Raw genomic sequence first — 19,347 nt, forward strand, 5'->3', positions numbered from 1 at the left:
ATCTATATTACAGTATAGGTTATTAATACTGCCTATATTAGAGTATATGTTATCAATACTGTCTATATTACAGTATAGTTTATCAATATCTATATAGGTTATCAAAAATATTTATATTACATTATATATCAATACTATATATATATTAGAGTATAGTTATCAATACTATCTATATTACAGTATAGGTTATCAATACTGCCTATATTAGAGTATAGTTATCAATACTGTCTAAATTACAGTATAGTTTATCAATACTGTCTATATTAGTATAGTATAGGTTATCATAGATTATCAATACTATCTATATTAGAGTTATAGGTTATCAATCTATCTATATTACAGTATAGGTTATCAATACTATCCATATAGAGTATATGTTATCAATACTGTCTATATTAGAGTATAGGTTATCAATACTGTCTATTATATAGAGTATAGGTTATCAATATTCTATATTACAGTATAGGTTATCTAATGAATATATACTGTCTATATTAGAGTATAGGTTATCAATACTATCTATATTAGAGTATAGGTTATCAATACTGTCTATATTAGAGTATAGGTTATCAATACTGTCTCTATCTAGAGTATAGGTTATCAATACTGTCTATATACAGTATAGGTTATCAATACTGCCTATATTAGAGTATAGGTTATCAATACTGTCTATATTAGAGTATAGGTTATCAATACTGTCTATATTAGAGTATAGGTTATCAATATCGTCTATATTAGAGTATAGGTTATCAATACTGTCTATATTAGAGTATAGGTTATCAATACTGTCTATATTAGAGTATAGGTTATCAATACTGTCTATATTAGAGTATAGGTTATCAATACTGTCTATATTAGAGTATAGGTTATCAATACTGTCTATATTAGAGTATAGGTTATCAATACTGTCTATATTAGAGTATAGGTGTATCAATATCTTCTTTTGTTGAAAGAGTCGGTTACCAAATGCAGCGTATAGTTACTCATGTTTAATGTGAAAACAAACAAACGAACTATACATGAAATAACTTAATAAATACAAAAAACAACAAATTGAACGTGAAACCTATTACAGCCTGACTGGTGCACACTAACACAGAGACAGGAACAATCACCCACGAAATACAAAGGTTAAAACCAGGCTACCTAAATACGGTTCCCAATCAGAGACAACGAGAATCACCTGACTCTGATTGAGAACCGCCTCAGGCAGCCAAACCTATAAACACACACACACCCCTAATCAGCTACAATCCCAACTACTACAAACCCCAATATGAAACTACAATACATAATAAACCCATGTCACACCCTGGTCTGAATAACTAATAAACTAAAACACAAAATACTAAGACCAAGGGGTGACAATAGGTTATCAATACTGTCTATATTAGAGTATAGGTTATCAATACTGTCTACATTAGACTATAGGGTATCAATACAGTCTCTACTGGAGTATAGGTTATCAATACTGTCTACATTAGAGTATAGGGTATCAATACTGTCTACATTAGACTATAGGGTATCAATACAGTCTCTACTGGAGTATAGGTTATCAATACTGTCTCTACTAGAGTATAGGTTATCAATACTGTCTATATTAGAGTATAGGGTATCAATACTGTCTACATTAGACAATAGGGTATCAATACTGTCTATATTAGAGTATAGGGTATCAATACTGTCTACATTAGACTATAGGGTATCAATACTGTCTCTACTGGAGTATAGGTTATCAATACTGTCTCTACTAGAGTATAGGTTATCAATACTGTCTCTACTAGAGTATAGGTTATCAATACTGTCTACATTAGACTATAGGGTATCAGTACTGTCTATATTAGAGTATAGGTTATCAATACTGTCTACATTAGACTATAGGGTATCAATACTGTCTATGACATAGTATAGGTTGTCAATACTGTATATTATAGTATAGGTAATCAATCCTGTCTCTACTAGAGTATAGGTTATCAATACTGTCTATATTAGGATATAGGTTATCAATACTGTCTATATTAGAGTATAGGTTATCAATACTGTCTATATTAGAGTATAGGTTATCAATACTGTCTATATTAGAGTATAGGTTATCAATACTGTATATATTACATTATAGGTTATCAATAATATCTATATTTCAGTCTGAGTTATCAATACTGTCTATATTAGAGTATAGTTTATCAATACTATCCATATTACAGTATAGGTTATTAATACTGCCTATATTAGAGTATATGTTATCAATACTGTCTAAATTACAGTATAGTTTATCAATAATCTCTATATTACCATATAGGTTATCAAAAATATTTATATTACATTATAGGTTATCAATACTATATATATAGTAGAGTATAGATTATCAATACTATCTATATTAGAGTATAGGTTATCAATACTGGCAATATTACAGTAAATGTCATCAATACTGTCAATAGTACAGTATATGTTATCAATACTATCTATTCTACAGTATAGATAATCAATAATTTCTAAATTACGCTATATGTTATCAATACTCTCTATATTAAATGATAGGTTATCAATACTCTATATTGCGTTATAGGTTATCAATACTATCTATATTACAGTATAGGTTATCAATACTATCTATATTAGTGTATAGGTTATCAATACTGTCTATATTACAGAATTGGTTATCAATACTATCTATATTAGAGTATAGTTTATAAATACTATCTTTATTACAGTATAGGTTATCAATATTGTCAATATTACCTTTCTTTCTCTCTCTCTCACTCTCCCCCCCTCTCTCTCCCCCTCTCCCCCCCTCTCTCTCCCCCTCTCTCCCCCCCCCCCTCTCTCCCCCTCTCCCCCCCCTCTCTCTCCCCCTCTCTCTCCCCCTCTCTCTCTCTCCCCCTCTCTCTCTCTCCCCCTCTCTCTCCCCCTCTCTCTCTCTCCCCCAGTTCCTCCCCATGTGTCTCTGACAGCTGCAGCCTCCACAGACACCAGCAGCCTCGCCCTCCTCCTCCCCCGTCTTCCCCCTGCCTGCCCCCCTCCTCCTCAGCCCTCCTCTCCTGCCCGGGACATCAAGGAGAACAAGAGGGTCCACTTTGATCTGGAGAGTCTACACAGCTACCGTCTACACACACACACCGCCTCGTTCTGGGGACGTCCTGGCATGGTGGGGCGACACGGCCTGGGAGGTACACACTCACTCTAACACACACATTTGTTTAACCGTCCTTGTGGGGACCAAAACATTTATTCCCATTCAAAATCCTATTTTCCCTAACCCCTAATCATTAACCTTAACACCTAACCCTAAAACTAAACCTAACCCTAGTTCTAACCCTATACCTAAGCACTAAGCCTAAAATACACGTTTTCCCTGTGGGGATCAGCGAAATGTCCCCAGAATTTTCCTTGTTTCACTATCCTTTAGTAGAACTTCTGGGACCCACAAGGATAGTACCAAACCACACACACACTTTACATGCTTTATTTGAATCCACAAATCACATTCCCTTCAATGAGATTCAGAGAAAAGGTCACACATAGTTTCTGTCTTCCCCTGTCTGTTCCAGGGTGTCTGGGTGGTTTATCTCCTCCTCAGGTTGGCCTGCATGCTAACGGTGGCCCAGCATCGGCCCTGGCCTCCCCCGGCCTGGCCCTGCCTCCTCTGGGGAACCCAGGCAACCAAGCCTTCCTGTGGGAGGGAGAGCTCCAGGAGGTCCAGGGGAGGATCGAGACGTTCACAGCCCAGCTGAGAGACGCCGTGGCCAGGAGGGCCGAGATACAAACCTGCCTGGAGAACCATAAAATGAACCAGAGCACAGCTACTGCTGTCAAACTGGAGAAAGACAAGGTTGGCCAGTCACAAAGCCTGGAGAGAGTGAGAACCAACGCAGAGAAAGATAGAACCAAGGAAGAGAGAGAGGGGCTCAACCAGGAGAAAGGGAGGAGTGGCAGATCAAACCTCTGTTGCAGCCTGGACAGAGACAGAGACAGAGACAGGACAGGCAGGGACAGTTCCACTCTGAGACAAACAGCCAGACAGGACACAGACAGGGACAGACTGTTACACCAATCAGAAACTGAGAGAGACCGAGATGACCAATCAAAAAGCCTGGACAGAAATGGGAGCAGCCAATCACATGCCTCCAACATTCTGCAGACAGGGAGGAACAGCCAATCAGAAGCTCTGACCATCCTACAGAGGAGGAGAGAGATCCAATCAAAAACCTCCACCAGCCTGGACAGAGAGACAACCAACCAATCAGGTGCTGTCAATACACTGCAGGGAGAAAGAACTGTCCAATCACATAACTCCACCAGCCTGGAGAGAGGAAGAGCCAGGCAATCAGGTGCAGTGAAAGACCAGGAGAGGGGGAGAACTGTCCAAACACGGACAGGGGCGAGTCTGGACAGACTGAGAGCTAGCCAATCCAGTGCCGGCACTGGGAATCTGGTTAGAGAACGTCCCGCCCCCATGGACACCCAGAAGAGTTTGTGTTAGTCATTTGATTGGTTATGTATTAGAACACAAAAGACCAATTATAGGGCTGGAAAAGAATCTAACAGGTCCAAATGATGATGAGTTAAAAAAAACAGTGACAGAGATGTGGCACTGGTCCATTTGCCTCTGATGTCAACGGCTGCTGTCTGTTAACAAAATGTCTGATCAGAACTTTACCCATCTACTGTTTGTCTCCACTAGGTGTGTTTCATTTTTGTTTCTAACTACTAATAGCTCTCTCGCTCTTCATCTCGTACCCCTGGGTTGTGTTCACTAGGAACCAAACAGAAGCAAACAGAACAAAACGGGAAGGGACCGACCTGAATTTGTCCAATAGAATCTCTCGTTTTTGTTGCAGGTTTTTCTGTTTGGGGCGAACGGTTCCCGTTGCAATGGTTTGTGACTAATGTATAAACCCCAGGTAGTCAGTTCTGAGTGGGTCAAGGTACACATGGGGCTCCTAAATGTTCAATCAAGTGCTATCTCCGCCCGACCGGGTAAGAATCGGCTATCCCAGAGGGCAAACTACACGTGTCCACTGTCATTGTCCTGTCTCATCCTCTATAAGGACCTTGAGTTGGTTTGATACTATGCAGTTGAATTGAATTTACTTTAATGGAATTTGTATGTTGGATGTCATGGTGGTGTCAAATGTATGTAACAAAAGTCGAACCTGGAAGTGGATGAAAAAGGTGGACGTGGACAGAGAAAAGGCGGTTGTATTTCAGCCAATAGCGGGTGTTTTAGAAGAGATGCAGGTTGCTAGGTTACCTGTAGAGGACTGAGGAGTGTTGTAGATATGTTGTTCTGGTTGATGGGTCGTGTTCGGTGTCCCATAATGCTGCCTATAACAACAGCTATATTCTCACACACAACATAATTGTATCAGCATATTATTGGGACTCGTATCATGTTGTTGTATATCATTTCCATATTTTTAAATTAAACATTTATATACTGGTTTTAAAATGCAACAAATTACCACAGACTGTAATGACAGTCTATACCACAAGGTGGTGCCTGGATCTCTCTCTCTCTCTCACACACACACACACACACACACACAACCTACTCAACTAAGCAACTGAAACATTATTTCATGGATGAGAAGGAAAATATTATAATATTTCACTGTCATGGTAATAACAATTTTCATTTTGTCTTTCCCTCAATTCTGTGATATTTAGCAACACAGAGATGCCCCCCCACACCCCCAACACATACACACAATCACACATAAAGGTGTGCACACACACACAATCACCCAGTTATAGTAATTCGCTGTGAAATTAAAAGACAAACCTCTCATCGTTAATCCACCCAAAATCACACGCTCTGATTACATGATCCTGACGAGCAATTAGAACACTGCTGCGCCTCACTCTTATGAATCAAAGCTCAGATTTATCTGAGTGTGTGTGTGAGAGTGTGTGTGTGTCACAGTGAACAAAATGAGGTCAGACAACAGTTGTATCTAAATGTATGGATGTTATACATCTGACATATTTACATATTTACTCAGGCATACGGAGCAGAGGTAGGGGAATATATATGCACACACACAGTCCCCATTCTCAGTGACTCTGGTCTGTGTGAAGCCTGCAGGATATTTTAGTCTTAGTCACGCATGTTAGAACACACACACACATTAACCCACGCATCCTAAAATATATCTTTCTGCATCACTGTTTGTTGTTCTCTCTTTATCTCTTTCTACATCTCCGTCCCGTCATGTCTCTGTGAGAAGTGAGACAGTATGAGATATGGACAGACAGTAGAGAGAGAAAGAGATATGGACAGACAGTAGAGAGAGATATGGACACAGTAGAGAGATATATGGACAGACAGTAGAGAGAGAAAGATATATGGACACAGTAGAGAGAGATATGGATACAGTAGAGAGAGATATGGATACAGTAGAGAGAGATATGGATACAGTAGAGACATATATGGACAGACAGTAGATAGAGAGAGATATGGGTACAGTAGAGAGAGATATGGATACAGTAGAGAGAGAAATGGACAGACAGTAGAGAGAGAAAGAGATATGGACACAGTAGAGAGATATGGATACAGTAGAGAGATATGGACAAACAGTAGAGAGAGAGAGATATGGATACAGTAGAGAGAGATATGGATACAGTAGAGAGAGATATGGACAGACAGTAGAGAGAGAAAGAGATATGGATACAGTAGAGAGAGATATGGATACAGTAGAGACATATATGGATACAGTAGAGAGAGATATGGATAGACAGTAGAGAGATATATGGATACAGTAGAGGGAGATACGGACAGACAGTAGAGACATATATGGATACAGTAGAGAAAGATATGGACAGACAGTAGAGACATATATGGATACAGTAGAGAGAGATATGGACAGACAGTAGAGAGATATATGGATACAGTAGAGAGAGATATGGACAGACAGTAGAGAGATATATGGATACAGTAGAGAGAGATATGGACAGACAGTAGAGAGAGAAATGGATACAGCAGAGAGAAATGGACAGACAGTAGAGAAATGGACAGACAGTAGAGAGAGATATGGACAGACAGTAGAGAGAGATATGGACAGACAGTAGAGACAGTAAGAGATATGGACACAGTAGAGAGAGATATGGACACAGTAGAGAGAGATATGGACACAGTAGAGAGAGATATGGATACAGTAGAGAGAGATATGGATACAGTAGAGAGAGAAATTGACAGACAGTATAGGGAAAGAGATATGGACACAGTAGAGAGAGAAAGAGATATGGACAGAGTAGAGATATGGACAGACAGTATAGGGAAAGAGATATGGACACAGTAGAGAGAGAAAGAGATATGGACAGAGTAGAGATATGGACAGACAGTATAGGGATAGAGATATGGACACAGTAGAGAGAGAAAGAGATATGGACAGACAGAGAGAGAGAAAGAGATATGGACTCAGTAGAGAGAGAAGGAGATATGGACAGACAGAGAGAGAGAACGAGCTATGGACACAGTAGAGAGAGAAAGAGATATGGACACAGTAGAGAGATAAAGAGATATGGACAGACAGAGAGAAAGAGATATGGACACAGTAGAGAGAGAAAGAGATATGGACTCAGTAGAGAGAGAAGGAGATATGGACAGACAGAGAGAGAGAACGAGCTATGGACACAGTAGAGAGAGAAAGAGATATGGACAGACCGTAGAGACAGTAAGAGATATGAACAGACAGCAGAGAGAGCGATATGGACAGACAGTAGAGAAAGATATGGAGAGACATAGAGAAGGGTTTGAGACAGAGAAGGGAATGAGACAGACAGAGCGGAGGCCTTTGTGTTGTTCTGTTGAATCACCCCTCATATGAAGGCCACCTCAGTCCTCCGGACAGTCCTACACACACACACTGCTGCAGAGTGTTGAGATGTCTGTGATGGAGTGTGTGTGTGTGTGTGTGTGTGTGTGTGTGTGTGTGTGTGTGTGTGTGTGTGTGTGTGTGTGTGTGTGTGTGTGTGTGTGTGTGTGTGTGTGTGTGTGTGTGTGTGTGTGTGTGTGTGTGTGTGTGTGTGTGTGTGTGTGTGTGTGTGTATAGAGGCCAGATGGTGAGGACCCTAGGGATAGTTAACCAGGACTGACTCAGCCCTCAGTGGGAGGGGGGACTAACTCTCTCTCCTCCTTCCCTCGCTCTCTCTCTTTACCCCTCCCTTCTCTTTCATATCCCTGTCTCTGTATTAGGAGTATAGATTTTACAAGGGGTTAGCAGGGACTAACCAATAGTAGAATTCATTAAAGATATCTGATAACAACCCACATCCTTGTGCGTGTGTGTGTGTGTGTGTGTGTGTGTGTGTGTGTGTGTGTGTGTGTGTGTGTGTGTGTGTGTGTGTGTGTGTGTGTGTGTGTGTGTGTGTGTGTGTGTGTGTGTGTGTGTGTGTGTGTGTGTGTGTGTGTGGAGGAGAGGCAAGGCAGGGTGAGTCTGACACTAGTGTCTGAGAGAATCGATGTTTTTTAATCAGGACCGTTTTTTCTCTCTCTCTGAGTTCAGGACCATGCAGTGGACAGCGGGTAGTTACAGTAGAATAACTGAGAGAAAGGAGTATGTATTGCATTGTGTGTGTCTCAACTCCCTGCTTCTCTCTCTCTGAGTTCAGGACCATGCAGTGGACAGCGCCATAGTTACAGTAGAATAACTCCGGGCAAAAGGAGTATGTATTGCATTGTGTGTGTCTCAACTCCCTGCTTCTCTCTCTCTGAGTTCAGGACCATGCAGTGGACAGCGCCATAGTTACAGTAGAATAACTCCGGGCAAAAGGAGTATGTATTGCATTGTGTGTGTCTCAACTCCCTGCTTCTCTCTCTCTGAGTTCAGGACCATGCAGTGGACAGCGCCATAGTTACAGTGAATAACTCATAGTTACGGGCAAAAGGAGTATGTATTGCATTGTGTGTGTCTCAACTCCCTGCTTCTCTCTCTCTGAGTTCAGGACCATGCAGTGGACAGCGCCATAGTTACAGTAGAATAACTCCGGGCAAAAGGAGTATGTGTCGCATTGTGTGTGTGTGTGTGTGTCAATAGAGGATCTTTTTCACTACTCCAGGGATAACAGCTGTATTCTTGACAACTAAAGACTCATCCAACCTAATGTCTGTGCTTCAGCTCAGTGGGCTAACACGGTCTTGAGACACATAAACCACCAATGCCGGTCAGTCACATAAAATTCAATGAATTTGCAAATAGATGTTTCCTTAGTCAAGGAGTTTAAAACCATTACCTGGAAACACAAGTTAAAAAAAACAGTAGCCCATGAAAAAGGAGAGTAATATAATATTAGTATTTACATTGGTAATAAAGACAAAAAGGTAAGTAAATGACATCTCTGGAAAAGGCAGCATTTCTGTTTCTTAGAAGTCATAATGCAAGTTCATAGAAACACAATGAAGTAGAATACACTCATTCACACACAGAAACACACATGCAAGACAGACACACCCTCACACACATACACATGCAGACTAACACCAGTATTCAACAGTTCTATTATCAAAAGAGGATATCCACTACAGAACAAGTCATTCTGCTACTAGGCAACCGATGCACACAGACCACCCCCACAAGTCTACGCAGTCTTTAGTCACCATTTATCTTATTGTATTGTCAGTGGGGGTTTGATTAGCAACAAATGTGCTTAAAAATCATTTATATTATTGCATGTAATTTTATACAATTGGAGTTGAGTCTGTGTGTGTGTGTGTGTGTGTGTGTGTGTGTGTGTGTGTGTGTGTGTGTGTGTGTGTGTGTGTGTGTGTGTGTGTGTGTGTGTGTGTGTGTGTGTGTGTGTGTTTTAATCTGAATTAAAAATCATATCTAAAATCCCAAAATTCAATTTTTCCTAAAAGTAGTGCACTGTGTTAGCAGTCTGTAGCGCGGAACCCCACCAGCAAACTACTTCCCGCGGCTATGTGTGTCTGTGTGGATATGTTCACATTGTTAAGCCAAATGTTCCCTCCAGTCTTTGTCTCCCCCTCTTTGTTTACTGTAGTAATCCTCTCCGAGATGTTCACTTTCCTTCCTCCTTTTCCCCTCCTCTTCTTCGTCTCTACAGTAAGTCAGTGGAATGGAAACCTGAGAGATCCTATATACAGTATAGTATAGTACAGCTGGTGAGTATAGTCAGTATAGTTGTATAGTCTAGTCAGATAGTAGTCGGTGGTAAACCAACTACTAGAGCTGCTATTGTTTCTGTTGTCTTTAGTGATCCAGTCTCCATGCTCCTGAAGACCTTCGTTCACACGCTCCACCTCCACTGTTAGACCCTGACTGAGCAGTGTTCTATGTCGCGTTATAACCTCCACTACTGTTAGACCTTGACTTAACAGTAGGTTTTGCTGTTATGTCGCATCTTAACTTCTTTAAGTCATCTCATGTCCTTCTCCTACTCTGCAGTGTCTTGAAGATCAGCTATTTGTCTGTTTCCATCTGGACCCTTTCTCAGTATTGGAGTAGTGTTCTGGATCATTGTGACTCCTCTACGCCAAGTTATAACCTCCATTATATTACATTTTAACTCCTAAGTCGTCTCATAACCTCCTCTCACTCATTTAAGTCATGTAGTAGTTCTCCTGACCGTTAGGTCTCCCTAACGGTGTCACATTTAATAACTTCCCCTGACTGTTAGGTCTCCCCAAAATGTGTTACATTTAATAACTTCCCCTGACTGTTAGGTCTCCCCAAAATGTGTTACATTTAATAACGTCCCCTGACTGTATGGTTATGTAGAGGTACTACTGTCGATCTTAATTTATCTATGTCATCTTATAACCTCTCGCTCTGTAAGGTCCCCTATTTTCTCTTCTGACCTCGTAGTCTGTTTTTAGTAGTGTTACTGTCTATTATAACCCCTCTATGTCACGTTATAATCTCCTCTCCGTCTGCATGGTCTTGTAATAGACTTCTTGATCAGCGCGGCTGTGGGCTGAGACAGTGGGCCGGCGGGGGAGGGTCATAGAGCGGGGGAGGGGGGGGGAGTAACTGTCCAACAGCAGATCTGGATGAGGAGGGGGAGGGAGAGGGGAGTAGAGGTGGGGAGGAGGGGGAGGGAGGGGTGAGTAGGAGTGGGGAGAAGGGGGAGGGAGGGGGGAGGAGATGGGTTGAGGAGGGGGAGGCAGGGGGGAGGAAGAGAAGGGAGGGAGTGGAGAGGAGATGGGGTGAGGAGGGGGAGGCAGGGTGGTGGAATCTGTCTCGCTGGGCGAGAAGGAGCAGATAGAGTTTGATTTCACAGGAAGTGTTCGGTATTCCCGATATTCCAGTGCGGAGACTTTCTCCTGGCGCTGCAGCGCCCCCCTCTGGCCCTGCTCACCGACGCCCCTGCTGGTGGTGTTCCTCCGCTCCCAGGGGGTCCCGTTACCGGCAGCTGTTACTCTGGCCCCCAGGGTCCCGTTACTCCCGGTACAGACACTGCTAGACACCCTGACCACAGGGTGATGAGGGGCGTGAGCGTCGATGGTGACAATACTCCCGGTAACGCTCCCGGAAACACTCCCGGTGTGGCTGTCACGGTCGGAGGGGACCCGGTAGTACGGCGACTCAGAGCTTCCTGTTGAAGACCCTCCCCCACAGGAAGAGGTGGAGTCAGAGCCCTTGGCAGAGGAGCTGATTGGTCCATGCTGCTTGGACATGGCAATGACCTATAGGATGAACAGAGGAGATGGTTAGTTAGTTACTTCAGCTAGTTAGAATGTAAATCAACAGTTCATTTAGCTAGTTACTTCAGCTAGTTAGAATGTAAATCAACAGTTAATTTAGCTAGTTACTTCAGCTAGTTAGAATGTAAATCAACAGTTCATTTAGCTAGTTACTTCATCTAGTTAGAATGTAAATCAACAGTTCATTTAACAAGTTACTTCATCTAGTTAGAATGTAAATCAACAGTTCATTTAACTAGTTACTTCAGCTAGTTAGAATGTAAATCAACAGTTCATTTAGCTAGTTACTTATCTAGTTAGAATGTAAATCAATAGTTCATTTAACAAGTTACTTCATCTAGTTAGAATGTAAATCAACAGTTCATTTTAACTAACTCAGATTTGATATTTATCTCACCTGCGCCACTCGCGGCTGATTGGGCGGCTGATTGGGCGGCTGGTGGGGCACACGCGGAGTCGTCACAGGGATAGGCCCCTCCCTGACTCGTTCCCCTCCCTGGTTGAGTGACATCAACCTGGCACGCGTCACCGCGCTCTTAGGGGAGACGGGGGGAGGTAGAGAGGAGACAGAAGGAGGTAGAGGGGAGACAGTAGGAGGTAGAGGGGAGACAGTAGGAGGTAGAGGGGAGACAGGAGGGGGGTGTCTAATCCCCTCCTTAGGGATATGCACTAGTGGGGCTGGCGCTGGGGTAGCTGTGGCAACGGCTCTATTGGCCGACTGTACCATCGGATAAAGGGAGGGAGGATTCATCACCCCTGTCTCCCCTGCCTCTCCCCCTCCTCCTGCTCCTCCCTCTCCTCCGCCAGATGTGTCCGTCTCTCCCTCCTCCTCGCTCCGTCTCTCCGTAGAGCTCTGCTGTCTCCACTCCTGCACCAGTGGTGGTCGCAGCCTGACAGATCACAGATCACACATGATATGTTTGACTTGATGATTAATACCAGGGTTGTATGACACACACCTACAACACACACTAGCCACAAACGTACCTTGGTTGTGACCTGCGGGGGTCGAAGGACAGGTGGAAGGTCATGTGCCGCTGGTTGGAGGGGTCGTCTCCGGGGGGCGAGGTGCTGCTGCTGCCGTTGGCGACGCGGGGTAAGGTATTGCTGAATGTTACCATGGTTTCCTTTCCCATGGGGCCGCGGGGTGCCAGGAGCTCCACGTCAGCACTGGCCCTCTTCAGAGATGCTACGCTGGCCTTCTCCCTACGAACCTACAGAACAACATAGTGTGGCTAACTACTAATACTAACCACGAATACACAACCTATCTCCCTTCATCTCGTACCTTGCAGCGTCCAGTGCCCAGTTCCTCCCTGCTGTCTGAGGGTCTGGGTGTCTTGCTGCGGTACAGAGAGCCGTGCTGAGAAGCATGACCTCTCTGGGCTCTTCCCCTCACCACCACCTCCCTCTGCTGCTGGGGGGGGGACGCAGCCCTCCGGACAGGCTGGGGGAGGCAGTCCTCCTCGGATGACCTGAAGTTACCTACTGCATACAGAGACTAGAGGGAGGGCACAGAGGGAGGGGAAGGAGAGGTGGAGATGGAAATAGAGAGAGAGGGATGGAAGCGTGAAATCTGTTGAGACAGGCCATCTAAAAAAATAACAGTGAAATTCTCCCCCTGAGAACTCTTAAAAGATGATTAATTCCAATCTCTCTCTCAGTCTACCCCCCCCCCAAGACACACACAAAGTCCCGCACAAACACAAAGTCACGCCCCCCCCACACACACACACTCACCAGGTAGACTCCTATGCCAGCTCCTATGGCGTAGCCAACATAGACATCTCTGGGATGGCAGCGGTGTTGTGTGATCTGAGTCAGTCCGGCTATACCCGCAGCCAGACAGTATCCAAACACCAGCACCGGCTTCACCAGCTTAGTACTACTACTGATCACACTGTTCAAATACATCTACACACACGGAAGTACGCATGCACACACACACAAAGTTAGAACTATTGCGGATGGCAATGTTTCCAATTTTAACTTCAAATGCATCTTCATAAAGTCAGTCAGGCAGGCAGACAGACAGACAGGCAGGCAGGCAGACAGGCAGGCAGACAGGCAGGCAGGCAGGCAGGCAGGCAGGCTGACAGGCAGGCAGACAGGCAGGCAGACAGGCAGGCAGGCAGGCAGGCGGGCAGGCGGGCAGGCGGGCAGGCAGGCAGGCAGGCAGGCAGGCGGACAAGTTAGTAGCCGTCAGTGCTTACAGAGATGTAGACAGCAGCGAAGCCTGAGAGCGTTGCATGCTGGGACGGAAATGTTTTCCTGAAGAGAAGGAGAGGGAGAGTAAGAATCAGGGAGAGAGAGGGAGACGTGATGCAGAGAGAGAGAATGAGAGGTGGAGGTTTAATTGAAGCTGGAGAACACAAAGAGAGAGTGTGTGTGTGTGTGTGTGTGTGTGTGTGTGTGTGTGTGTGTGTGTGTGTGTGTGTGTGTGTGTGTGTGTGTGTGTGTGTGTGTGTGTGTGTGTGTGTGTGTGTGTGTGTGTGTTTTTTTTATTTTTACCTGGCTGACAGGATGGCATACAGATCTTTACCAGAGCAGATGTCCTGTGTAATGTAGTTGTTCTGGTCACATGATATCCCAGGCAGCGTGTAATTGGGCTGACAGACAGTCAGGAAGAAAGGGGTGGGATAACCAGTAGCCAATTGGATGATGTCCGTCATTAGGGCTGTTGCCAGGAGACCAAACACATGAACACCTGGGAGAGAAGGAGAAGGGATGGAGGAGGAGAGAGCCAGGAGACAGGGAGAAGGGATGGAGGAGGAGAGAGCCAGGAGACAGGGAGAAGGGATGGAGGAGGAGAGAGGGGGAGACAGGGAGAAGGGATGGAGGAGGAGACCGGGAGAAGGGATGGAGGAGAGAGAGGGGGAGACAGGGAGAAGGGATGGAGGAGGAGAGAGGGGGAGACAGGGAGAAGGGATGGAGGAGGAGACCGGGAGAAGGGATGGAGGGAGAGAGGGGGAGACAGGGAGAAGGGATGGGGGAGGAGAGAGGGGGAGACAGGGAGAAGGGAGAAGGGATGGAGGAGGAGAGAGGGGGAGACAGGGAGAAGGGATGGAGAAGGAGAGAGGGGAAGACAGGGAGAAAGGAAGGAAGGAAGGAAGGAAGGAAGGAAGGAAGGAAGGAAGGAAGGAAGGAAGGAAGGAAGGAAGGAAGGAAGGAAGGAAGGAAGGAAGGAGGAGAGAGAGGGAGAAGGGATGGAGGAGGAGACCGGGAGAAGGGATGGAGGAGAGAGGGGGAGACAGGGAGAAGGGATGGAGGAGGAGACCGGGAGAAGGGATGGAGGAGAGAGAGGGGGAGACAGGGAGAAGGGATGGGGGAGGAGACCGGGAGAAGGGATGAAGGAGAGAGAGGGGGAGACAGGGAGAAGGGATGGGGGAGAGAGAGGGGGAGACAGGGAAAAGGGATGGGGGAGAGAGAGAGAGGGAGACCGGGAGAAGGGATGGAGAAGGAGAGAGGGGGAGACAGGGAGAAGGGAAGAAAGGAAGGAGCAGAGAGAGGGAGACCGGGAGAAGGGATGGAGGAGGAGAGAAGGGGAGACAGGGAGAAGGGATGGGGGAGAGAGAGAGAGGGAGACCGGGAGAAGGGATGGAGAAGGAGAGAGGGGGAGACAGGGAGAAGGGATGGAGGAGAGAGAGGGGGAGGGAGGAGCACCACGTAACAGTTATCTGAAACATCTGAAGATGTCTCGCCTGTCCTCATTCCCTCTACATCTCTCTCTCTCTCCCGTCCTCATTCCCTCTACATCTCTCTCTCTCCCCCGTCCTCATTCCCTCTACATCTCTCTCTCCCCGTCCTCATTCCCTCTAAATCTCTCTCTCCCCTGTCCTCATTCCCTCTACATCTCTCTCTCCCCCGTCCTCATTCCCTCTACATCTCTCTCTCCCCCGTCCTCATTCCCTCTACATCTCTCTCTCCCCCGTCCTCATTCCCTCTACATCTCTCTCTCCCCCGTCCTCATTCCCTCTACATCTCTCTCTCCCCCGTCCTCATTCCCTCTACATCTCTCTCTCCCCATCCTCATTCCCTCTACATCTCTCTCTCCCCCGTCCTCATTCCCTCTACATCTCTCTCTCCCCCGTCCTCATTCCCTCTACATCTCTCTCCCCCCGTCCTCATTCCCTCTACATCTCTCTCTCCCCCGTCCTCATTCCCTCTACATCTCTCTCTCCCCCATCCTCATTCCCTCTACATCTCTCTCTCCCCCGTCCTCATTCCCTCTACATCTCTCTCTCCCCCGTCCTCATTCCCTCTACATCTCTCTCTCCCCCGTCCTCATTCCCTCTACATCTCTCTCTCCCCTGTCCTCATTCCCTCTACATCTCTCTCCCCTGTCCTCATTCCCTCTACATCTCTCTCTCCCCCGTCCTCATTCCCTCTACATCTCTCTCTCCCCCGTCCTCCCCTCTACATCTCTCTTCCCCGTCCTCATTCCCTCTACATCTCTCTCCCCTGTCCTCATTCCCTCTACATCTCTCTCTCTCTCCCTGTCCCTCTACATTCTCTCCTCATTCTATCTCTCTCTCCCCCGTCCTCATTCCCTCTACATCTCTCCTAGGCTATCATTACTCTCTGATGTAGATTCTCTCTCTAGGCTAGCATTACTCTCTGAAGTAGATTCTCTCCCTAGGCTAGCATTCCTTTCTGATGTAGATTCTCTCTCTAGGCTAGCATTACTCTCTGATGTAGATTCTCTCCCTAGGCTAGCATTACTCTCTGAAGTAGATTCTCTCCCGAGGCTAGCATTACTCTCTGAAGTAGGTTCTCTCCCGAGGCTAGCATTACTCTCTGAAGTAGATTCTCTCCCTAGGCTATCATTCCTTTCTGATGTAGATTCTCTCTCTAGGCTAGCATTACTCTCTGATGTAGATTCTCTCCCTAGGCTAGCATTACTCTCTGAAGTAGATTCTCTCCCTAGGCTAGCATTACTCTCTGATGTAGATTCTCTCCCTAGGCTATCATTACTCTCTGATGTAGATTCTCTCCCTAGGCTATCATTACTCTCTGATGTAGATTCTCTCCCTAGGCTATCATTACTCTCTGATGTAGATTATCTCTCTAGGCTAGCATTACTCTCTGATGTAGATTCTCTCTCTAGGCTAGCATTACTCGCTGATGTAGATTCTCTCCCTAGGCTAGCATTACTCTCTGATGTAGATTCTCTCCCTAGGCTAGCATTACTCTCTGATGTAGATTCTCTCCCTAGGCTAGCATTACTCTCTGATGTAGATTCTCTCCCTAGGCTAGCATTACTCTCTGATGTAGATTCTCTCCCTAGGCTATCATTACTCTCTGATGTAGATTCTCTCCCTAGGCTATCATTACTCTCTGATGTAGATTCTCTCCCTAGGCTAGCATTACTCTCTGATGTAGATTCTCTCCCTAGGCTAGCATTACTCTCTGATGTAGATTCTCTCCCTAGGCTAGCATTACTCTCTGATGTAGATTCTCTCCCTAGGCTAGCATTACTCTCTGATGTAGATTCTCTCCCTAGGCTAGCATTACTCTCTGATGTAGATTCTCTCCCTAGGCTATCATTACTCTCTGATGTAGATTCTCTCCTTAGGCTATCATTACTCTCTGATGTAGATTCTCTCCCTAGGCTATCATTACTATCTGAAGTAGATTCTCTCCCTAGGCTATCATTACTCTCTGATGTAGATTCTCTCCCTAGGCTATCATTACTCTCTGAAGTAGATTCTCTCCCTAGGCTAGCATTACTCTCTGAAGTAGATTCTCTCCCTAGGCTATCATTACTCTCTGATGTAGATTCTCTCCCTAGGCTATCATTACTCTCTGATGTAGATTCTCTCCCTAGGCTAGCATTACTCTCTGAAGTAGATTCTCTCCCTAGGCTAGCATTACTCTCTGATGTAGATTCTCTCTCTAGGCTAGCATTACTCTCTGAAGTAGATTCTCTCCCTAGGCTATCATTACTCTCTGAAGTAGATTCTCTCCCTAGGCTATCATTACTCTCTGATGTAGATTCTCTCCCTAGGCTATCATTACTCTCTGATGTAGATTCTCTCTCTAGGCTAGCATTACTCTCTGATGTAGATTCTCTCCCTAGGCTAGCATTACTCTCTGATGTAGATTCTCTCCCTAGGCTATCATTACTCTCTGATGTAGATTCTCTCCCTAGGCTAGCATTACTCTCTGATGTAGATTCTCTCTCTAGGCTAGCATTACTCTCTGAAGTAGATTCTCTCCCTAGGCTAGCATTACTCTCTGAAGTAGATTCTCTCCCTAGGCTAGCATTACTCTCTGATGTAGAGTCTCTCCCTAGGCTAGCATTACTCTCTGATGTAGATTCTCTCCCTAGGCTAGCATTACTCTCTGAAGTAGATTCTCTCCCTAGGCTAGCATTACTCTCTGATGTAGATTCTCTCCCTAGGCTAGCATTACTCTCTGATGTAGATTCTCTCCCTAGGCTAGCATTACTCTCTGATGTAGATTCTCTCCCTAGGCTAGCATTATTACATGAAGTGTGCACCTGTCCACTCCCCCTCGAGGATTCAAGCGTAAATAACAGGTATGTACCAACAAAGCGAACAGTCCTCCGTAGGAAGGAGTTGAAGTTACACCCTCCAGTGATGGTGGATCCTTCAGCTTTACTCTGTTTGACTCTGGACTGGTAACAATACACCAGCCCTTCACCTAGCATGATCTATTCACACACACACACACAATTAGTCATGCACCCTGATAGGCTGTTCATTGATCAGTCTATTGATTCTCGGTTCTGACGGTGTGTGTACTAACCGAGGCAGCCGGTCCTGCGAAGGCCAGGCTCAGTAACATCAGCAGAGGGATCAGTTCGTCTCCTGTCTCCAGGTAGGGCAACGACAGGTCCCGGTCATAGCAATGGAACCCAGGGGTCGCCGGGGACAACAGGTCCGTCAACTCCATGAAGTAGAGAGAGACAAGGGAGGAGAGGACGATGGGGAGCTAGACAGAAAGAGAGAGAGAGAGAGAGAGAGAGAGAGAGTGAAGGCGAGCAAGGGAGAGACAGAGAGAAAGGGAGAGAGGTAAGAGGGAGACATTGTCTTACTAACAGCCATAGTGAGTGGTATACATTAAATGCAGTTATATTGGACACACACACACACCTCTATGAAGTAGAAGCATGATAGAAGTGTCATACTGTCTTTGGGAGGTTTCTTCTTGGTCTTGGCTTTTGGTGACGACATCATCCTGGTGTTGGCCCAATCAGAGTCTAGGAACAGACAGAAGGGGAGGGGTTAGTCATCACACTGGTGGCGTTCCAGGTGGCATACATTACAGAGGCGTTGTTGCACATTATCAGCTTGTTCAGTCATATTCTGCTACTACTTCCACATTGGCAAACATCTGCTTGGTCTCAGACTGGTCCTCTGAAGCAACCCGAAGCTAATAGTAAATAGCTGAATGCACATCTGTTGGGTTGGTCCCTCAACTCCAAATTAACGGAACATCAGAACACACACACACAAACACAAACACACACACAAACACACAAACAAGCCTCAATGGTGTGCTATCTGTTTCCCACTTCTCTCTCTAAATTCAGGACAATGGAGTGGACCCAGGACAGCGCCATAGTTACAGTAACTCAGAGAGAGAGAAGCAGGGAGTTGAGACACACACAATGCGACACATACTCCTTTTGCCCGGAGTTATTCTACTGTAACTAT

The 19,347-nt window shown here is 45.3% G+C and overlaps 2 protein-coding genes across 2 annotated transcripts in view; one reads left to right on the forward strand and one right to left on the reverse strand.

Moving 5' to 3' along the window:
- The window catches only part of LOC135541704 (glutamate receptor ionotropic, NMDA 3B-like), an 83,464-nt gene extending 78,019 nt beyond the window's left edge, over positions 1-5,445 (forward strand). The window contains 3 exon segments of the mRNA XM_064968016.1: positions 2,931-3,032; positions 3,034-3,170; positions 3,552-5,445. Of these exon segments, the coding sequence (XP_064824088.1) occupies positions 2,931-3,032; positions 3,034-3,170; positions 3,552-4,483 (1,171 nt within the window). The 3' untranslated portion in view covers positions 4,484-5,445.
- Positions 5,446-9,269: 3,824 nt separating this feature from the next.
- LOC135541210 (phospholipid phosphatase-related protein type 3-like) lies at positions 9,270-18,867 on the reverse strand. The gene is made up of 10 exons (XM_064967314.1): positions 18,784-18,867; positions 18,437-18,622; positions 18,215-18,341; positions 14,177-14,372; positions 13,879-13,936; positions 13,406-13,579; positions 12,954-13,166; positions 12,653-12,879; positions 12,063-12,555; positions 9,270-11,647 (listed from the first exon to the last, which is right to left on the reverse strand). Exons 1-10 carry the CDS (start codon positions 18,865-18,867, stop codon positions 10,874-10,876), a joined length of 2,532 nt encoding a protein of 843 aa, XP_064823386.1. The 3' UTR covers positions 9,270-10,873.
- Between the last annotated feature and the right edge of the window lie 480 nt (positions 18,868-19,347).

This window comes from Oncorhynchus masou, chromosome 6, assembly GCF_036934945.1.
Source record: "Oncorhynchus masou masou isolate Uvic2021 chromosome 6, UVic_Omas_1.1, whole genome shotgun sequence".
NCBI lineage: Eukaryota > Metazoa > Chordata > Actinopteri > Salmoniformes > Salmonidae > Oncorhynchus > Oncorhynchus masou.